Genomic DNA, 18,621 nt, shown 5'->3' with positions numbered 1-18,621 from the left:
GTCAGGCGTACAATACCCATGTCCATCAATTTTCCAACCTTGCAGCACCTCTTACCGACTTACTCAAGGGGGTGAAGACTCGCAAGCAAAAAGTCTCAGTTACAGGCAAGGCACTTATGCATTCCGTGCACTCCAGAAAGCCGCCTCAGAAGCGCCTGTATTAAAGTTAGCATCTTGGGATGAACCTTTCGAGGTCATTACCGATGCAAGCAATGTAGCCATAGGTGCAGTTCTCCAGCAAGACAATAGACCCATAACATACTACAGTAGAAAGTTGGATGTCGCCGAAAAGAATTATTCAGTATATGACAAAGAGCTTTTGGGTGTGATCACAGCGCTAAAACATTGGAAGCCTTTTCTTTATGGACAGGTTTTCACAATAAAAAAAGACCACCAAGCACTTAAGTGGCTTCAAACTATGCCCAGTGCCCAATGGAGTGATCGACAGGCCAGGTGGAGTAAACTCTTCCAACAATTTGGAGGAATGATTGAATACATCCCTCGTAAGCATAACCCAGTAGCACATGCTCTTAGTCAAAAAGCCAACATCCAGGCAGTCCAAGAATCTACCATTCTCGAAATCACGGGGAAGACTTAGATAGTATGAAAGACCAATATGTCGACTCCCTTGAGTTTGATACTCAATACACTTTGGCCCTTATTCTGAGCCAGGCCATTATTCAATACAGAACGGTTGGTTGTTCTTCAAGAACCGCCTGCCTCTATGTCATTCAAGAAAAGCGTTCTGCTCTTCTCCATGATGCCCATGACTCCTTAGTTGGAGGACATAGGGGTATCAACAGCACCCTCGAGAAATTAGAACGGTCCTTTTATTAGCAAAAGATGAGGCGTGATGTCTATTCACATGTTCAAGCCTGTAAGATTTGTCAAAAAGTAAAGGTTCCAGATACAAAGAAGGCTGGTTTACTTCAACCTTTGCCTATCTCCAACGGACCTTTCATCGACATATCTATGGACTTTGTAAGGCCTCTACTAGCATCCACTGGATCTCGTAACACTCAGTGTTTCACCATTGTGGATCGCTTTAGTAAATTCTGCATGCTCATCCCATGCAAGCATACTGCCACAGCCGAGGACGTAGCCCGTATGTTTCTCAAGCATTGGTACTCAGTTTGTGGTTTGCCTAGCATCATCACATCAAATAGAGATTCCAAGTTTACCTCGCATTTCTGGAGAGCATTATTTGAAAACTTCGGAACTAAGTTGCAGTTGTCTAGTGCATTCCATCCGAGACAGACAGCCAAACATAAATTTATAACCAGTTGGCCTTTGATGTTCTCAAGTCATATTGTCATGACCAACAGTCCAAATGGAAACATTATCTTCCATTGGTCCAAGCTATCTTGAACAACACTCATTCATCCAGTGTCAGACGGACTCCATATGAAGTAGCCTTTGGTCACCGTTTCTCTTCTCTTTTGACGAGATTGGTGTCTCCATCTCTAGAGGTTAATAAAACCACAGAAGCATTTTCCGAGATCATTGAGTCAGTCAAGAACCGCTTGACCAAAGCACAAGAAGCATATAGCAGACAGGCGAGTCATAGTCACAAGGGACGGGGGACGGGGACGGGGACAGGACGAGGGACGGCCATAAGTAGGGAACGGGGACGGGGGAGAGAACGGCACTCAAAAAATACCCTTTTTTTTAATTTTTCTACTCTACCCTTATTCTACTTTGGAAGTACATCAAAATGAGCACAAATTTACACTAAAATGGTAAGCTTTTGAGTCATATTAATAATTAAGTAGATACAAAATGAGTCATGACTCAAGAGTCAGGACTCGGGAGTCAGGACTAAGCCTTAAGGAGGCAAAATACATGGACGGACTCAAATGAGTCAATGACAAAAAAGTGCTGAAGACTAGAGGCTAGAGAGACAGTCTATGCAATGTGTTTGAGACAGCACCATATAGATAGCATGTTCTTACACTACTCTCTCTAAATTTCTGCTGCCGGGGGGATCCAAGGGGACGCCCCCGAAGCTTGAAACGAACTCAAAATCGTGATGATTTTTTCAATGGTCGGCAACAAAACATCCTATTATTTTGTGCGCTGAGCGCACAAATTCATTCAAGAAAAATAGCAACAAGAAGTAACGCCGCACATCTCATACTGTGTGTGGAGTGTGGCGGCAGCAAAACATCCTATTATTCATTCAGGCAAAATAGCACAAATTCATGGATGATACCTTTCTGCATCTCTTTGTTGGGGAGAAAGATTGGAGTGGGGAGAGGGCCCTGCGCATGAGATCAGCGTTTCTTTGTTGGGGAGACGTATGATGCTTCATGATCGCTTCTCTGCGTGTGTGTTTCAGGGAAAATGCTTCTGTGCCGACTACTAAAAGCCTTAAGTAATTGCTTCATAAGAAGTAGCCGACTACTAAAAACCCTAAGTTAGGCACTGGACAAATTTTTTTATCCTAAGTTAGACACTGGACATTGCATAGACTGTCTCTCTTACTGCTATCTCCAACAGCCATAAACGGCTAGATTCTAGAAGAGCCAAGGCCCAACAGCCATAAACGGCTAGAAACGGGCAGGCAAGCGCAACGGCCAAAAACGGCAGGAGCAATGGCAGGCGCAACGGCTCTCTGCCGTCCCCGCACAGCGCCGTCCCCGTCCCTGCGCCGTCCCCTGTGAGAAACGTCCCGTGGAGGACGTCCGTCCGTCCCCGTCCGTCCCCGTCCCTGCGCCGTCCCGATTCGCCGTCCCGGCGTTCCAAGCTTTCGTCCCCTCCGTCCCCTGTGACTATGAGGCGAGTAAGTCTAGACGAGATGTAGGAAGGGGATTAGGTCTATCTGCGCATCATGAAACAAAGGTTAAAACAAGAGGACAAACGTTGTCCCAAGCTTTCATTCCGTAGTTTTGGACCTTTTCCAATAGTTAAGAAGTTAAGTGATGTCTCCATGAAGTTAAAACTACCTACCAGTTGGACAATGCATGATGTTTTCCATGTTTCTTGGCTAAAACCATATGTTGGACCAGAAGTGTTTGATGTTTCAGATGAATAGCAGCCAGACATGGTAGACAAAGCAAAAGTCATCGAGCCTGAGTAGATCTTTCTTCATCGTTGAAAGCAAGGTTCCGATCGCCGGATACGTCAGTTCTATATGAAATTCCGAGATCAAGGCATCCACGAAGCCGTATGGCTAGACAAGGTGAAACCGGCCTCTGGTAGAAACCAAAGTGCGGTAGACTAGCAGTCACCCTTCCACTTGTAGTCCAAATAAAGAACGAAATTAACTGGACCTAGAATGCCCCAAATCTGAAATGAAATCGACACCTCTTGGCCCCAAAGCTTGGCGCCCCTTTCGGTATTTCTTTATTCAAATTCAATGAGATGTAAAACTGAGTACAACAAAGCCAGCCAGGAGAATAAACCTGTATGTCCAATCTGGCAGCCCTCAAGACCTCTTAGCACAGAGGATTCACACACAGATTTGTGTCCCACAAAAGCAACACACTGTGCTTCCCTCTGATCAACCAAGACAATTCAACAGGGCAATCTTGAGCACACATCTGGCATATTCCATGAACATGGTTCCACAACTCAGTTCAAATATACATCCACTGTCCAGTCTCTGTTTCCACCCTTTCAAACTGCCATACCCCTCCTCTCACAAGGGGCCAGGTGACACAACTCTGCAGCAGACATAAGCCAGTGGAAAGAAAGAAAGATGGACAAGTTCAGAGCTTACCAATTCAATGCGTAGTTCTGCACCCGTAGGACTGATCGTACCAGTCTGTACTTGACAAAGACTGTCTATACTTTCCTCCCTGCAACCACCTGACTGATGCACCAACTATGCTCTGATAAAGCACCGCGTGCAACAATTGGAGATGCGCCGCCTGTTACTGTTCAGGACTGAACAGGTCAATACCTACCTGTACTTGTCCGTACAGGTTAGCAACACCGCATTGTACCTGTCCGTACAGGTCAGCAACACCCTACTATACCTGTCCATGCAGTTCTGTACGTGCAGATTCCACCGCCTGTACCTGCTGTTGTCTGTACTCTGCCAACGTCGCCTGAACCAGCCTGTGCGCAGCAACCTGTACCTGTAGTCGTTTAGCAGCCAACAGTATGGACTGTACTTGCTATCCATGCCTGCCAGCGCCGCTTGAACCTGCAGCAAATCCAGCCGACTGTACCTTGGTCGCCAGCGCCGCCTGCAACCACAACCGCCACCTGCTCTATACGGCTTGCAGCCACGTGGACTATACGGCCACTTCTGTACGGCTTGGTCTGCTCACAGCAATTCCAGCAACTCACAACTATGCAGTCGGACATTCTTTCTCCTCTCTTCCACGCATGTAGCTTGCACACTTCCCCAAAAGCAAGAGAGAGAGAGAGAGAGAGAGAGATGAGAGAGGCGTGTACCAAAAATGGAGTTGCCCCTCTCTCCAAAAATATCCTAGGCCCCTTTCTCAAGTTTATTAAACTTCTAAGGGTCACTTATGCCTAGGGGCCACCCATGGTTAGAACATTAAAAATTTTAATGTTCTTGGTCCCCCTTCACACTTGAAGATGTCCATCATATTTCTATTTGTCCGGGCACCCCAAATATAAATCATTTAATATTTATTTTGCTCAGCAACCACCATGCCCACACTTGTGCTGTTCCATTTTCACAGGGTCATGACATACCCCCCTCTTGAAAAATGGCAAGCGTCCTCGATTGCAATCTGGTGATACAGCAAGATATCCAAAGTAAAATATACAATATGGCAAGATCAGTGTTCCAATCTCTCTAAGCCATGCATATGTAACAACATTCACTGCAAACCAATGGTGTAGTAGTAGTCCAAGTTGTATACCACTGTGAACCATACACAACCACAACATCCAATGTGACTAGTACACATATATCATAGAAGTCCCATAAACAGATGTACTGTCAGCCATCAGTACCTTCGGGTGAGACAAAAACTGCACCAAGCGACCTCTAGATGTCATCTGAGCCTGCCTGTATCAAGGGAGGGAAGGTGCTACCCCCCTCTTGAGCATCAGGCAATGCTCCAGACCCATGCTCTGCTGAACCTGAATGAGCCGTAACAAGAGTCGGCTCCAACTCAAAGGCATCGAGATAAAGCTGCAAAACCTGAGGTGAATCTGTTAAGTCACCTTCCCCCATCCACTTCGCATCCATCGGTGAATAGTTCTTGAACTTCACAAGATAGCGACGGGAAACTTTACCTCGTACCTTTCTTTCCTTATGTGCCAGTATCTGCTCTGGAATAAGAACCTCATCCAGTTTCTCAACTTCCGGCTGAGCCTCATCTCATACATCCTCAGGCACATCCCCACGGAAAGGTCTAAGGAGACTCACATGAAATGCATTGTGAATCCTCTAGTGATCTGGTAGCTTCAGGCGATAGGCCACCTCACCAATCTTTTCCAATACCTGAAAAGGTCCATAATAGCGCATGCTCAACTTAGGGAATAAGCGCTCTTTACCCTTCATCTTCTAGAGCCTAGCTTTTTCAAATCGCAAAAGAACCCAATCACCCAATGCAAACTCTAAAGCACGTCTGTGACGGTCTGCTGCTTTCTTTTGCTTTTGCTGAGTTTTCTAGAGTGCCATTTTAACTCTCCGATAAGCTTCATCCATATTCTCCACATACTGATCAGCCTCAAAGATCTTATCCTTTGTGTGCAAAATGGGTGGTACCTTCTTCCCCCCTTCCACAATCTCAAAAGGCGCCTTGCCCGTCGAGGTATGGACAGTGTTGTTATATGCAAACTCCACCAAAGGAAGATACTTTTCCCATTGTTGCTTGTGCTCTGACACATAACACTTAAGAAGATCTAACACTGTAGAGTTAGCCTCTTCCGATTGACCATCTGTTTGTGGATGAAATGAAGATGAAAACTTGAGAGTTGTACCCATGTTGTCAAACAACCCTCTCCAGAATAAACTCGTCATCCGTGGATCACGGTTACTAATGATAGACGTAGGCAAGCCATGATACTTGAAGATGTTCGCCATGAACAACTTCACCATATGATCAACTTTGATCGTCTTACGCACGGGAATGAAATGAGCCTGCTTACTGAACCTGCATATGATAGTCCAAATGCCATCATTCCCCGTTTGTGTACGTGGAAGATCAAATATAAAATCCATGGCAATGCTCTCCCATGGTCTATCTGGAATAGGTAAAGGCTATAGTAACCCTGGTGTCTTTTGACGGTCAAACTTTACCTTCTGACATACGATGCATTGCCTAACAAAAGCATCAACATCTCTTCTCAAGGTTGACCAATAAAAGAAAGTCTCCACTGCTTTGACCGTGGCGTCAATACCTCTATGACCTGCATACGGTGGGGCATGACTTTCAATCATAACCTTGAGTCGCAATTGCCTGGTAACACACAATTTACCATGCATCAACAAAAACCCATCTCTGAGAGTATAATGATCATGCCGCTGACCCTCAGACATCTGATCATACAACCTTTCAAAGTCCTCACCATGGGCATACTACTCTTTCATCTCATCAAGCTCATGATGATAAGCAAGTGAAACTGCTAAGACCAGTGGCTTGCGTGACAAAGCATCTACCACAACATTCTTTTTGCCTTCCACATGGACAATCTGGAAGTGGAACATAGACAAAAAGTTTGCCCATCGCATATGCTTCTCAGAAAGCTTAGTTTGCGTGAGGAAATAACGCAAGGTTTGATGATCTGTCTGCACAGTGAAATCAGCCCCAAGCAAATAGTGTTTCCATGTAGAAAGAGCATGAATTACAGCCAACATCTCTTTCTCATAAACCTGTAAATGCTTCTCGGCATTCTACAATATTCGACTCTCATAGGCTATCACATGTCCTTCCTGCATGAGAACTGCCCCAATGCTGTTTCCACATGCATCACATTGGACAACAAAAGCCTTTCGGAGGTCCGGTAATATCAATACTGGATCCGAAGTAAGCTTTTCTTTAAGCTTTGTAAAGGTTGTAATTTCCTGATCAGCCCATCTAAACGGAGTTGCCTTCTTTGTTAAGGCATGAAGGGGTGAAGCAATTTCAGCAAAATACCGTATATACCGCCTGTAATAGGAACACAATCCCAAAAAGCTGCGTACCTTATGCACGGTCCTCAAATCTGGCCAATTAAGAATTGCTTCCACCTTCGATGGATCCATACGGACTCCATGCTTAGACACAATATGTCCCAAGAAGTGTATCTCTTGCAAGAAGAACTCACTCTTCTTGCCATTAATGACCAGCCTATGCTTCCGGAGTTCATCAAACACAATGGCCAAATGCCTTCTATGCTCCTCCTCAGTGTGTGAATGCACAATCATATCATCAAAGAATGTGCCCACAAACGCTCTATGAGGCCGGAAAATCCTGTCCATCATTCTGTTAAATGTGGCAAGTGCATTTGTCAAACCAAAGGGCATAACCAAGAACTCATATAACCCAAAAGTGGTTCAAAATGCTGTCTTATGCACATCCTCGAATCTAATACGTATCTGATGATACCCGCTTTTCAAGTCAATCCGACTAAAGACTATGGAGCCCTGTAAGCGGTCCAAAATGTCATCGATCCTCGAAATGGGGAATCAATTCTTGATGGTATTCTTGTTCAGCGCCCTGTAATCAATACACATGCGCCAAGAACCATCTTTCTTTTGCACTAAGAGTACAGGTGAGCAAAAGGGTGATGAGCTAGGCTGTATCAACCCTTTATTCAACAGCTCCTGTACCTGACTCATAATTTCTTCTTGTTGGGCTACACTAACACGGGACGGCGGTCTATTTGGTGGAGTACTACCCGGAATTAGATCAATGGCATGATCTTCTGGCCTTTCTGGAGGAAGTTCTCTTGGCAATGACTCGGAAAAACAATCTTGGAACCCACATAAGAAATCAGTCCTGTCCTTATCTAACGTAGACAAATTAGACTTAGACTCATCATCTTTTGCATCCTTTACATAAATCAAGTACGCGGAAAGATGCTTTTTCATTACTGATGAAATTGCCGAAGCTGATACAATAGGAACAGATTCCCCTTTTTGCTTTACATCCAAAACATGTTCTTTCCCTCTATGAGTCAAAGTAATCTTCCTATTGTATGTATCCACCACCGCATGTACTCTGTGGCACCATGGCATTCCCAACAAAACATCACATCCATCAAGAGGCATGATGAAAAACTCTTCGCTGTCCACATAACCCTACAAATGAAGCCGGAGCTTCCCAATAATAGGAGTGACGGGTTCTGCATACCCAGGACAAGCCATGTTAGCCTCATATAAAGGCCCCATCTCCTCTGCACGGATCCTTAATCGGCCAGCCAAATCCGGTGAAACAAAGTTGGCTCTAGCACCTGTGTCAAAGAATATCAAGGCATTTTGATCTCTCACTTTGCCCCATGCCCTGCACAACTCAGTCTCTTCACCACCTCGCTGTTCCCCAACAAGATCAGGAACTAACCCTGCAGAAGGTTTTGGTTTCTTTGACTTCGGCTCTCCTTTGGTATCAGAGTCCTTTTGGGACAATTAAAAGACATATGTCCCTCCTCTGTACAGTAAAAACATTTTCGAGCATCCATCAAAGCCTGTCTCTCCTCAGGAGTTCTCTTGGGCATTGACAACTTCTTATACCGCTTCTCTGTAGACCCTTTTGCATCACGCGAAGCATGCCCTGACTTTTCAGATTTCTTGCTTGAGTTCTTACTGCCTTTAAATCCAGATGAGACTCCAACGAGTAACGCATTTGCTGTCATAGCATTCTCTATCATCTGTGACATATTTGTTACTCGAGTCTTTATACAATAGTCACGCACTTCCTTGGGCAGCCCACAACAATACTTCTCCACCTGCTCAGACAAAGGCACTGCACGATAATAAGTAACTGGGAGTAAAGCTTCCCAAAACTTCTTATTATAATCCTCAAGATTTTCACACTTTGATGCATCCAACTTGTGCCATGCTGTCATTACATCCACCTCAAAAGTAGATGTGAGCCATACGGAAGAGAACACCTACTTAAACTGTACCCAAGTAGATGGTGCTATGCCCTGCAAAAGAAGAGTAGACAACCACTGCAATGCATTGCCTTTGAGAAAAGTCGCAGCTTTTCTCACCTTAGAGGACTCTGTGTAATTACCACCAGAAAAAGCAGCAACAAACTGCTGTAAAAAGGTAAGTGCCTTTAGCTTATCTTTGGCCCCACTGAATGTGTCAAATTTCACAGCAGCTCCCCCTTCCTTATAATCCTTCGCCTTACCCATAGGCGTTAGATTATCGTAAGGAAGTGGCTTCACAAAATTGCTACCCCCAGCATTCATGCCCATCATAGGGTCAACATTACCAATTCCCACACCTGGCATGCCATACATTCCAGCCATGTTTCCAAACATACCATTATGCATACCAGGCTGCATGCCTCCATACATATTTCCTTGCATTCCAGGTTGCATGCCCCCAAACATGTTTCCTTGCATTCCGAACTCCATACCACCATACATATTCCCTTGCATACCAGGCTGAAAACTAGCTCCAAAATTCCCTGGAATACCCATGCCTCCCTGAGGATAACCCCCAGTCATGGATTGGAACACAGAGCCACCACCAAAATAACCTGGATGCATAGACTGCTGAGGAATAGATGGCTGTCCGAAGAAGGAACTCTGTGAGTTAGCACCAAAAGCATGTTGCATGTTCGAAAACTGTCCAAAAGATGGATCCTGTGGGAAGGCACCACTATTGCCCTGAGGTGGGTTCTTAGAACGCACTTTCTTCTTCTTCTTTTCAGGCTCAGAACGAGATCTCATAAATTCAGCAAACTTCTCACTTTGTGTGAGCTGCATAAACACATCCATTACACCTGCCAAACGATTTTTAAACTGAGCATCATCTTCCTCTTTACTAGGCATATCTTCTGGCTGTGTTACATCCTCATATTGTTCATCATCTGCAGCCTGTTCTCCTGCAAGAATGTCCTCAGATTCATTTCTCTCAAGAGAGGTCTCTTGCTCTTCCTCTTCATTATAAAAATATTCATCTTCTGTGTCTGACATGCTGCTGAATTTTTCAGCAATGACTTTCCTCAAGTCAACCACGAGCTCACCCCCTTAAGAAAGTTGATGATGGGTCCCGGCAACGGAACCTTGAAACCGGCCTCTGGTAGAAACCAAAGTGCGGTAGACTAGCAGTCACCCTTCCACTTGTAGTCCAAATAAAGAACGAAATTAACTGGACCTAGAATGCCCCAAATCTGAAATGAAATCGACACCTCTTGGCCCCAAAGCTTGGCGCCCCTTTCGGTATTTCTTTATTCAAATTCAATGAGATGTAAAACTGAGTACAACAAAGCCAGCCAGGAGAATAAACCTGTATGTCCAATCTGGCAGCCCTCAAGACCTCTTAGCACAGAGGATTCACACACAGATCTGTGTCCCACAAAAGCAACACACTGTGCTTCCCTCTGATCAACCAAGACAATTCAACAGGGCAATCTTGAGCACACATCTGGCATATTCCATGAACATGGTTCCACAACTCAGTTCAAATATACATCCACTGTCCAGTCTCTGTTTCCACCCTTTCAAACTGCCATACCCCTCCTCTCACAAGGGGCCAGGTGACACAACTCTGCAGCAGACATAAGCCAGTGGAAAGAAAGAAAGATGGACAAGTTCAGAGCTTACCAATTCAATGCGTAGTTCTGCACCCGTAGGACTGATCGTACCAGTCTGTACTTGACAAAGACTGTCTATACTTTCCTCCCTGCAACCACCTGACTGATGCACCAACTATGCTCTGATAAAGCACCGCCTGCAGGCTAGAGATGCGCCGCCTGTTACTGTTCAGGACTGAACAGGTCAGTACCTGCCCGTACTTGTCCGTACAAGTCAGCAACACCCCACTGTACCTGTCCGTACAAGTCAGCAACACCCTAATGTACCTGTCCGTACAGTTCTGTACGTGCAGATTCCACCGCCTGTACCTACTGCTGTCTGTACTCTGCCAGCGTCGCCTGAACTAGCCTCTGCGCAACAACCTATACCTGTAGTCGTACAGCAACCAACAGTACGGACAGTACTTACTGTCCGTACCTGCCAGCGCCGCCTGAACCTGCAGCAAATGCAGCCGACTGTACCTTGGTCACCAGCGCCGCCTGCAACCACAGCCGCCGCCTGCTCTGTACGGCCAACAGCCACGTGGACTGTACGGCCACTTCTGTACGGCCTGGTCTGCTCACAGCAATTCCAGCAGCCCACAACTATGCAGTCGACAGTCTTTCTCCTCTCTTCCACGCACGTAGCTTGCACGCTTCCCCAAAAGCGAGAGAGAGAGAGAGAGAGAGAGAGAGAGAGAGAGAGAGAGAGAGAGAGAGAGAGAGGCGTGTACCAAAAGTGGAGTTGCCCCTCTCTCCAAAAATATCCTAGGCCCCTTTCTCAAGTTTATTAAACTTGTAAGGGTCACTTATGCCTAGGGGCCACCCATGGTTAGAACATTAAAAATTTTAATGTTCTTGGTCCCCCTTCACACTTGAAGATGTCCATCATATTTCTATTTGTCCGGGCACCCCAAATATAAATCATTTAATATTTATTTTGCTCAGCAACCCATGCCCACACTTGTGCTGTTCCATTTTCACGGGGTCATGACACAAGGAGTTCTTTCAAGAGTACCCCCAGTTGTTGGCGGACTACTTGGAAGCCGTGAACCTACCGCCAAGCTAAGCAGGAGGGAATGTCACATGCACTCTACACTGTAGTGCATGGTGACAAACTGGCTCATCATCATCAGTGCAACATTGTACAATATTAGTTCCATTCAGGATGATATTTGTCGTACGTCGTGACCCCATTGTAATCCTCAGTCCAGGATAAGTCAGGCACGAGCTACGTAGGTCATCCTTAGCCATAGCAAGTCAGTCAGTCAATCTAAGTCCCTTAACCCACTTAGAGAGACGCATTCATGCATATACAGTCAGTAGAAACCTTAGCGTTTGCATCAGAAAGCATCCTGCATATTGCACATCATTCATGCATATACAGTCAGTAGAAACCTTAGGGTTTGCATCAAAAAGCATCCTGCATATTGCACATCATTCATGCATAGCATCTAGACCGTTGCAGGAACCCCAGATATCATCCAGTATTTATCAAGATATTTACTAAGATTTTTCTAATATTTTTCCCATCATCTTCAACATTTTTCACATCATTTATGCATTTATGTTGGACATAAGTAGTCGGCCAGCTCAGTAGCCAGCCGACTGGCTCCTTGTGTCCATATAAACAGAGTCCTTGCATAATCATTCAATCATTCAAATATATTCAGCAAAGGAGCCTTCAAGCGCTTGTCATCCTCAGCACTAGGAGCATGCAGTTTCAGCCGCCTCCTCTCAGCGTTTTCCTCCTACAGCGTAGGCGCCTCAACGCATGAGCATTCAGCCATCTTGCATCAGCAAAACGCATCAGTTCAGCATTCAGTCTTCAGTCCACCTTGCGTTTTCTGCATCCATACAGTTTTCAGCACTCATCCATTCATCGTTTTACTCCAGCCACTTGGTGAAGGTAAAACCGCCCCAATCCTGTGTCCGACTCTCTCTCTCTCTCTCTCTCTCTCTCTCTCTCTCTCTCCCCCCACTTGTCTCTCTATCTTGTGCTTACGAAAGATTGTTGAATTTTGACCATTGAAGTTACCAATTCTATCTACCAAGCTTCCAAGTTCTGCATGTTACAAAAGGACTACTATCATGCTGTCATAAGTCATTTCTCTAGACACTCGTAAGTGTAGAGAGGACTTCCTTGTTGAACCTATCTCTGCCCTCGGACTAGAGAAGAGGTCAGCCTTCTTGTCGTTTTCATGCTTCTTCATTTTTAATTTATAGTATTTTTGTTTCAAGAACACTTTTGAATTATAAGGACAAATTGATCAAATGCTCAACAAAACTGTGCATAAGCTGTAGGCGAACTGTGAAGCTATCTTCGAAGAGAATACATCGGCCCGTGACTGAGGGTTGGTGTGTTGAGAACTCTAGGAAGAGACTGAGCTTCGGAGGCCTTGGCAATAGGCCAGCAAGAGATGTTGAACCTGTGCAAGGAAAGTGGATGAAATAGTGAATAATGAGGGAACTCCTTATATAGTCCATGTGTGAGCTGGTCGACTGCCTCTAGGGCTGGCCGACTAGAACAAGACAAATAAATAGGAGAAAATTACATAAAATACCCAATAATAGGTACAGCCCCAAAACACCGAGATGCATAAATTCTAACACCCCCTCTGCAACTCATAGTGTGCAAGAGTTTGAAGAAGATAAATCGATGAAGATGCAACAATGGACCCTCCAGCATCAGAAATACTGGAATCACCTCGGAGAGAGCATCCACCAATCTGTTTCCTCGAAACAAAATGCCACCATGAACAGCAAGAAACTTTGCTTGGCCACGAATTCCTACACACGTGTGCAGTGAACTCCAAGAATAGATGATGAGCTCCTCGACACACCACACCCATAATCCCCGAGAGTGGATAGAACACATCACGTCCCAAAAGCCTCAAACAATGAACTCGGAACAGATCCAGTCCATAATCTCTGCTATACAAAAGATAACCATGTCCTGCCAGATGTCTAATGCTTGGAACTCCGAATCACGGTTCCCATGCACCAGTAAGTAGAGCTGTAATCAGCCCCCTCTCCCACCCACAAGCCTCCTCTAGCTGGAAGGTTATGAGGGAAAACTGCATGTGTATTAGAGAAGTACACCATCTCGGTTCTCTTGAGCCGGAAACGCCCTGGGAACCCTAGAAGTGGTACTAGAATCTATATCACTATTCTATGTCGTGTCTTTGTCTTTTCTCTGAGATGAAGCCTTATCCTTAATCTTGTCCTTCTTCTTGGACAAACAATCCTTGGACAGATGTCCTCTCTTCCCACAAGAGAAACAGCGACTCCAACCTTTCTTCTAAACTAAGGAAAGTGCTTGGTAAGAACTGTTGACTGACACCTTCAACTTACCCTGTGAAACAAGAACGGACGACTCCTCCAAAAGTAGGGAGCTAAGATCATCAAAATTCAACTGAGTGGATGTGACATGGCACCGCAAAGATCGAGAAATCACATCATAGTCAGTCCGGGGGAAGCTTGGTGAGGATAAGTGCAACCAACTGAGAAGAGGACAAAGCAGTACCCATAGCCAGTAACTGGTCATGGATAACCTTGGTCTTCATGAGGAACGACTACATGGAACTGCCTTCAAGGAATAACAAACCGTACAGCTACCCTTGCAAGGTAACTGTCCTCATCGACGAATCTCGAGCAAAGATTAGACCATACTTGATGAGCACTAGTCAGAGTTTGCACTACCGGTGAGACCTCCTATGTGATGGTCCGCACAAGCACAGAATGCGCCTTCGAGTCCCGATTCTCCCAGTCTTGTAATTCGACGACAAATTCATCCTCCCAATCCTAAGTCCACCTCCTAGAGTTTTGAGGATGCTCGGGCTTACTCTCAGTGTCCTGAACAAAATCCCACAAACCCTTGTGGATAACCAGATCCACATCTGAAGCTTCCAATGATCATAGTTGGATCCTTTCAACTTGTCATCCTTGTTCGTACAGGGGGGAGCCATATCCACAGCAACAAGAAACACAGATCTCAGCTCTCAAACACTTCTCTCAAGTGCTTTCCAATGAAGCAAGGATCCAGAACCAATCAACCTCCTCTCAAACCTGAGAGAGAAAGAGGCTGGACCAAGGTGGAAAGGTATGTAGTGTACGGCACGCTATCAGTACGTACGGAACGTACTTCTGTACGGAACAAATTTTAAGGTACGTAAACAGTACGTACCATTTGTAAACAGTCCTAGAAACCTGAATATTTTGTAGACATAGCAACCAAAATACTTAAAATAAAGACTGAACCTCATTACTTAAAGTTTAAATCAATTATCAGTTACCAAGCCCATTACACAATACCTCATGTCAACAGTCATAGTGATATAAGCAAGAACCATGAAAGTCATAGATGATAAAAGAGAGTACAAATATCATGTCTACAGCACATGTCCTGGTCCACAAGTGCAAAAAGCAAAACAATGAAACACTACAGTTGTCTAGACTCTAGAGTCTAGACGCAAGAGTCTCAAATCTCATCATCAGATGAAGATGATGAGTCTTCTGAAGAGAGCATGCCTCCATCATTGATACCATTGCCCTCTTCATCGAACTCTGGCTCAGCAGCAACAAGCACCAGTGCATCCTCGTCATGTGCCTCGGGAATCTGAGTGTGAATGAGTTCGACACCCTCATTTGCACGCCTCTGCTGGGTGCGACGAACTGGAAGCTTTCCCCTGCGAATGCTCTCTCGTCTCGCAGAGCCTGGATCTGGAGCTGCCTAGCGTAGAGGAATGCTGAGAGATCGTGCACTTGAGCGGGTCACACAACGATCCACGCTCTCAAGCTCTCTATGTAAAGCTCTCAAAATCTCATCTCTAATCTGCCGATCCACAAGCTCCGGGCTGGGTTCATCTACCAATTGCCCTCTTCATCGAACTCTGGCTCAACAGCAACAACATCAGTGCATCCTCGTCATGTGCCTCGGGAATCTGAGTGTGAATGAGTTCGACACCCTCATTTGCACGCCTCTGCTGGGTGCGACGAACTGGAAGCTTTCCCCTGCGAATGCTCTCGCGTCTCGCAGAGCCTGGATCTGGAGCTGCCTGGCGTAGAGGAATGCTGAGAGATCGTGCACGTGAGCGGGTCACACAACGATCCACGCTCTCAAGCTCTCTATGTAAAGCTCTCAAAATCTCATCTTGCTCATCTCTAATCTGCCGATCCACAAGCTCCGGGCTGGGTTCATCTACCAATTTGAGTAGTGTTGGATCAACCTGTTTAAACATGCCACAAATTGCATATTGGATATTCATTGAACTAGAAAAAAATTTCTACTTCTAAGTTCTTCTTGAGTCCAAATTCCAATTTATACCTGCTTCGGTGACCCCAAAGCATGGTAGCTTCGCACGAGCCTCATGTTAGCTCTGCAGTACACCAACTTCTCTAATTGAGAAGTACTAAGGCAATTCCGAATCTTGGTGTGTATAAGAGAGTATGAGCTCCAGTTCCGCTCACATGCTCCAGCTGAGCAATCCTGTGCAAAAATGAGTGCAATGCGACAAATTTGTAAATCTTTTAATGCTAAAACAGCAAGCTTCACTTCCGAAGACTATACTTTAGAGATTAATTACAAGTTACCTGAGATAGAACACGAAGAGCAAAGCGTGAAAGGTTTGGAAGACCAACCCTTCCATAAGAGTGCCACCATGTCAAAGGGAATTTCATGGCTTCCTTCCTCAATGACACAGGTCTCGCAAATGAAGCACCAATACCACTCATGTAAGTGGTGAACTCTCTATCGATCTGAAGTTGCTCCTCCTCTGAGAACATCCTTCCAACATACTCTGACTGCTTCATGCTCAAGGCAGTATTATTCCATAGCTCTGGCGACCTGTAGAGAGGATGGAGCATGGCAGCCATCGCATGGATGGGACGGCTCATGAATGTCCACCGTTTGTCTACAATGTCCAAGATCTCACCTCGGCTGAAAATGAGAGATTGAAAATACATGTCTTAGGTTATAGTGCTAAGTGTACACATGTCAGTCCTGACATGTCATGAGAATCGAGAACCGAGAAGTCATAAAAATCAAAGAAAGAGGAAGAAATTAGAACTATTGCTTACCGTTGAGCAGTCATCATGGAGCACTGAGCAACATGGTTTTTCATTTGCATAAACAAATGAAAGACCAGCCCCAAAGTTGAGCCCTCCATGTCTGTAAGTCGAAGAAGGACATACACGGGCTTAAGTGCAACTGAAAGGCTATGAACTTGCTGCAAAAAATCATCATCCAGGATCCGCCTCTACAAGTATTTTGTACGCTCATCCTCTCAATGATGCATCTGTCGCCACCTTGGATCCACAACTGTTGATGATAGTGAATCTCTTATCTTGTAGAGCCTATCCAAGACCAAGAATATGTAGGCAAACCTGGTCTTGGAGGGTCTCACCATATCCAAAGGGCTTTGGCTCCGAAAGATGGCAAGAGCCTGATGCTTCTTGCGGAAGAAGGTGGTGATCTTTACAGCATCTGCAACAATGGGCTGCACCCAAACAAGCTTCCCAATGTCTTCCATAAGTAAATCAAGACAATGGGCAGCACATGGAGTCCACACTATATGTGGAAACTCTGCCTCAACCATTTGACCCATTGCCTTGCAGTTAGAGGCGTTGTCGGTCACCACCTGCACAACATTGTCCTCCCCAACCTCAAGGATAGCCTGTCGAATGTGGCCATAAATGAACTCCCCTGTGATCCTGTCTCCTGCTCTCCCTGCATCCACGGCACGCAAGAAATAGGTGCCCAAGCAAGATGACACAAGGATATTGATTATGTGCCTCTTGCGAATGTCTGCCCACCCATCTGAAATAATAGTGCATCCAAACTCCTGCCAACCTGCTTTCACAGGAGTGAGCGCCTTGTCTATCAAGGCCTTCTGCTCATCCAACATGGATGTACACATCTTCGTATACTCAAGACCTGTCCACGTCTCAGTAGGCCCTACCTGCGCAATTGCTTTCACCATTCTTTTCCATTGGTCTGTCCTTAACACATTGAAGGATATATTACACTCAATAAGAGTACGACAAATCTCCATTTCTGCCACCCTTTGCCGCTCCTTTACCCAAGCTTGTGATGAGATACAAGAACGCAGAGTGGATTGCTTTGATGCCTCCCCTGTACCTCTCGCATCTTGTGGCAGGAGGTCCTCATCATCGCCAATACGTGCCCTCTTCCTGCCTGTGGTGGATTGGGCTGAAGCCAAAAGACTTTCACCCTCATCTAGTGTACCTGAACCTGTAACATCTCCAATAAAAGCATCATGGAGAGCATCTTGCGTACTTTCACCACCTCTAACACTGCTTGCACCACCCATTGCAGGACAATTCTTGTCACGTGCATCCCGCACTTGGATGCCACGTAGACATTTCTGTACAGAAGGTGCAGGACCTGGGATGGTGAACTGGTCCCATGTGAGCCCAGTCCGGGACGAGTCAGCCAGGGATCCATCTCAGTCGTCCGAGGTCAGGTGTGCATTGTCCTGCACATGAGTCCAAGGTCAGGTGTGCATTGTCCTGCACATGAAGCAGTGCCAGTCCGCGCTGTGAGTCTCCCTCTGGAATGATGTCAGATGTGCTGTGTATCTGGTTTGCAACTGGATGCCAGGCCTCTTTAGGCATGTAGGTTTGCATGTAGAGATGGGGCCAGCCCATAGGGCTACCCCATTGCGAGGATTTGCATTTGCATTCTTAGTGTGGGCATGGGGGAGGTATAGAACCACCCCCAAGGGGCCAGGAGGGCCCACATTGTGCCCACCAGCCAAGGCATGGGCTGGAGGGGCTGTCGGCCAGCTGTACTGCTGCTGGACAGGCAGCCGACAGGGTCAGAAGCCCTACCCAGCCAGTCGGCCAGGTGTGGGGGGCAGTCCCACACCCATGCGCATGGTGCCCAGCAGCCAGGATGCTGTCCCAGAATATATGCGCAGGCTGGACAGTGTTTATCATAGTG

General features: G+C 45.8%; 3 protein-coding genes across 4 annotated transcripts in view; all 3 read right to left on the bottom strand.

Moving 5' to 3' along the window:
* The window catches only part of LOC147633824 (uncharacterized), a 68,224-nt gene that overhangs the window by 35,928 nt on the left and 13,675 nt on the right, over positions 1-18,621 (bottom strand). Inside the window, exon 5 of one of the 2 annotated variants that reach the window (XM_086804879.1) lies at positions 10,679-10,816. The exons of the other annotated variant lie outside the window; for it this stretch is intronic. Coding sequence (XP_086661005.1) covers positions 10,694-10,816 — 123 coding nt within the window. The 3' untranslated portion in view covers positions 10,679-10,693. Of the gene's footprint in view, positions 1-10,678; positions 10,817-18,621 lie in introns of those variants that run through there. 2 annotated transcript variants of the gene reach the window in all.
* Positions 12,912-16,677, bottom strand: LOC147633826 (uncharacterized). Its single transcript, XM_086804591.1, has 5 exons — positions 16,251-16,677; positions 15,985-16,146; positions 15,529-15,886; positions 15,189-15,386; positions 12,912-13,087 (listed from the first exon to the last, which is right to left on the bottom strand). The coding sequence occupies exons 1-5, from the start codon at positions 16,620-16,622 to the stop codon at positions 12,912-12,914; spliced, it is 1,266 nt and encodes a 421-aa protein (XP_086660717.1). The 5' UTR covers positions 16,623-16,677.
* Positions 16,943-17,997, bottom strand: LOC147633825 (uncharacterized). The gene has a single exon (XM_086804590.1). The coding sequence runs from the start codon at positions 17,987-17,989 to the stop codon at positions 16,943-16,945; it is 1,047 nt and encodes a 348-aa protein (XP_086660716.1). The 5' UTR covers positions 17,990-17,997.

Source organism: Cibotium barometz, chromosome 11 (genome assembly GCF_041138505.1).
Source record: "Cibotium barometz isolate CiBa-2024 chromosome 11, ASM4113850v1, whole genome shotgun sequence".
Classification (NCBI taxonomy): domain Eukaryota; kingdom Viridiplantae; phylum Streptophyta; class Polypodiopsida; order Cyatheales; family Cibotiaceae; genus Cibotium; species Cibotium barometz.
Note: the sequence above shows the minus strand (reverse complement) of the source record. Positions and strands in the feature narration are given on the sequence as shown.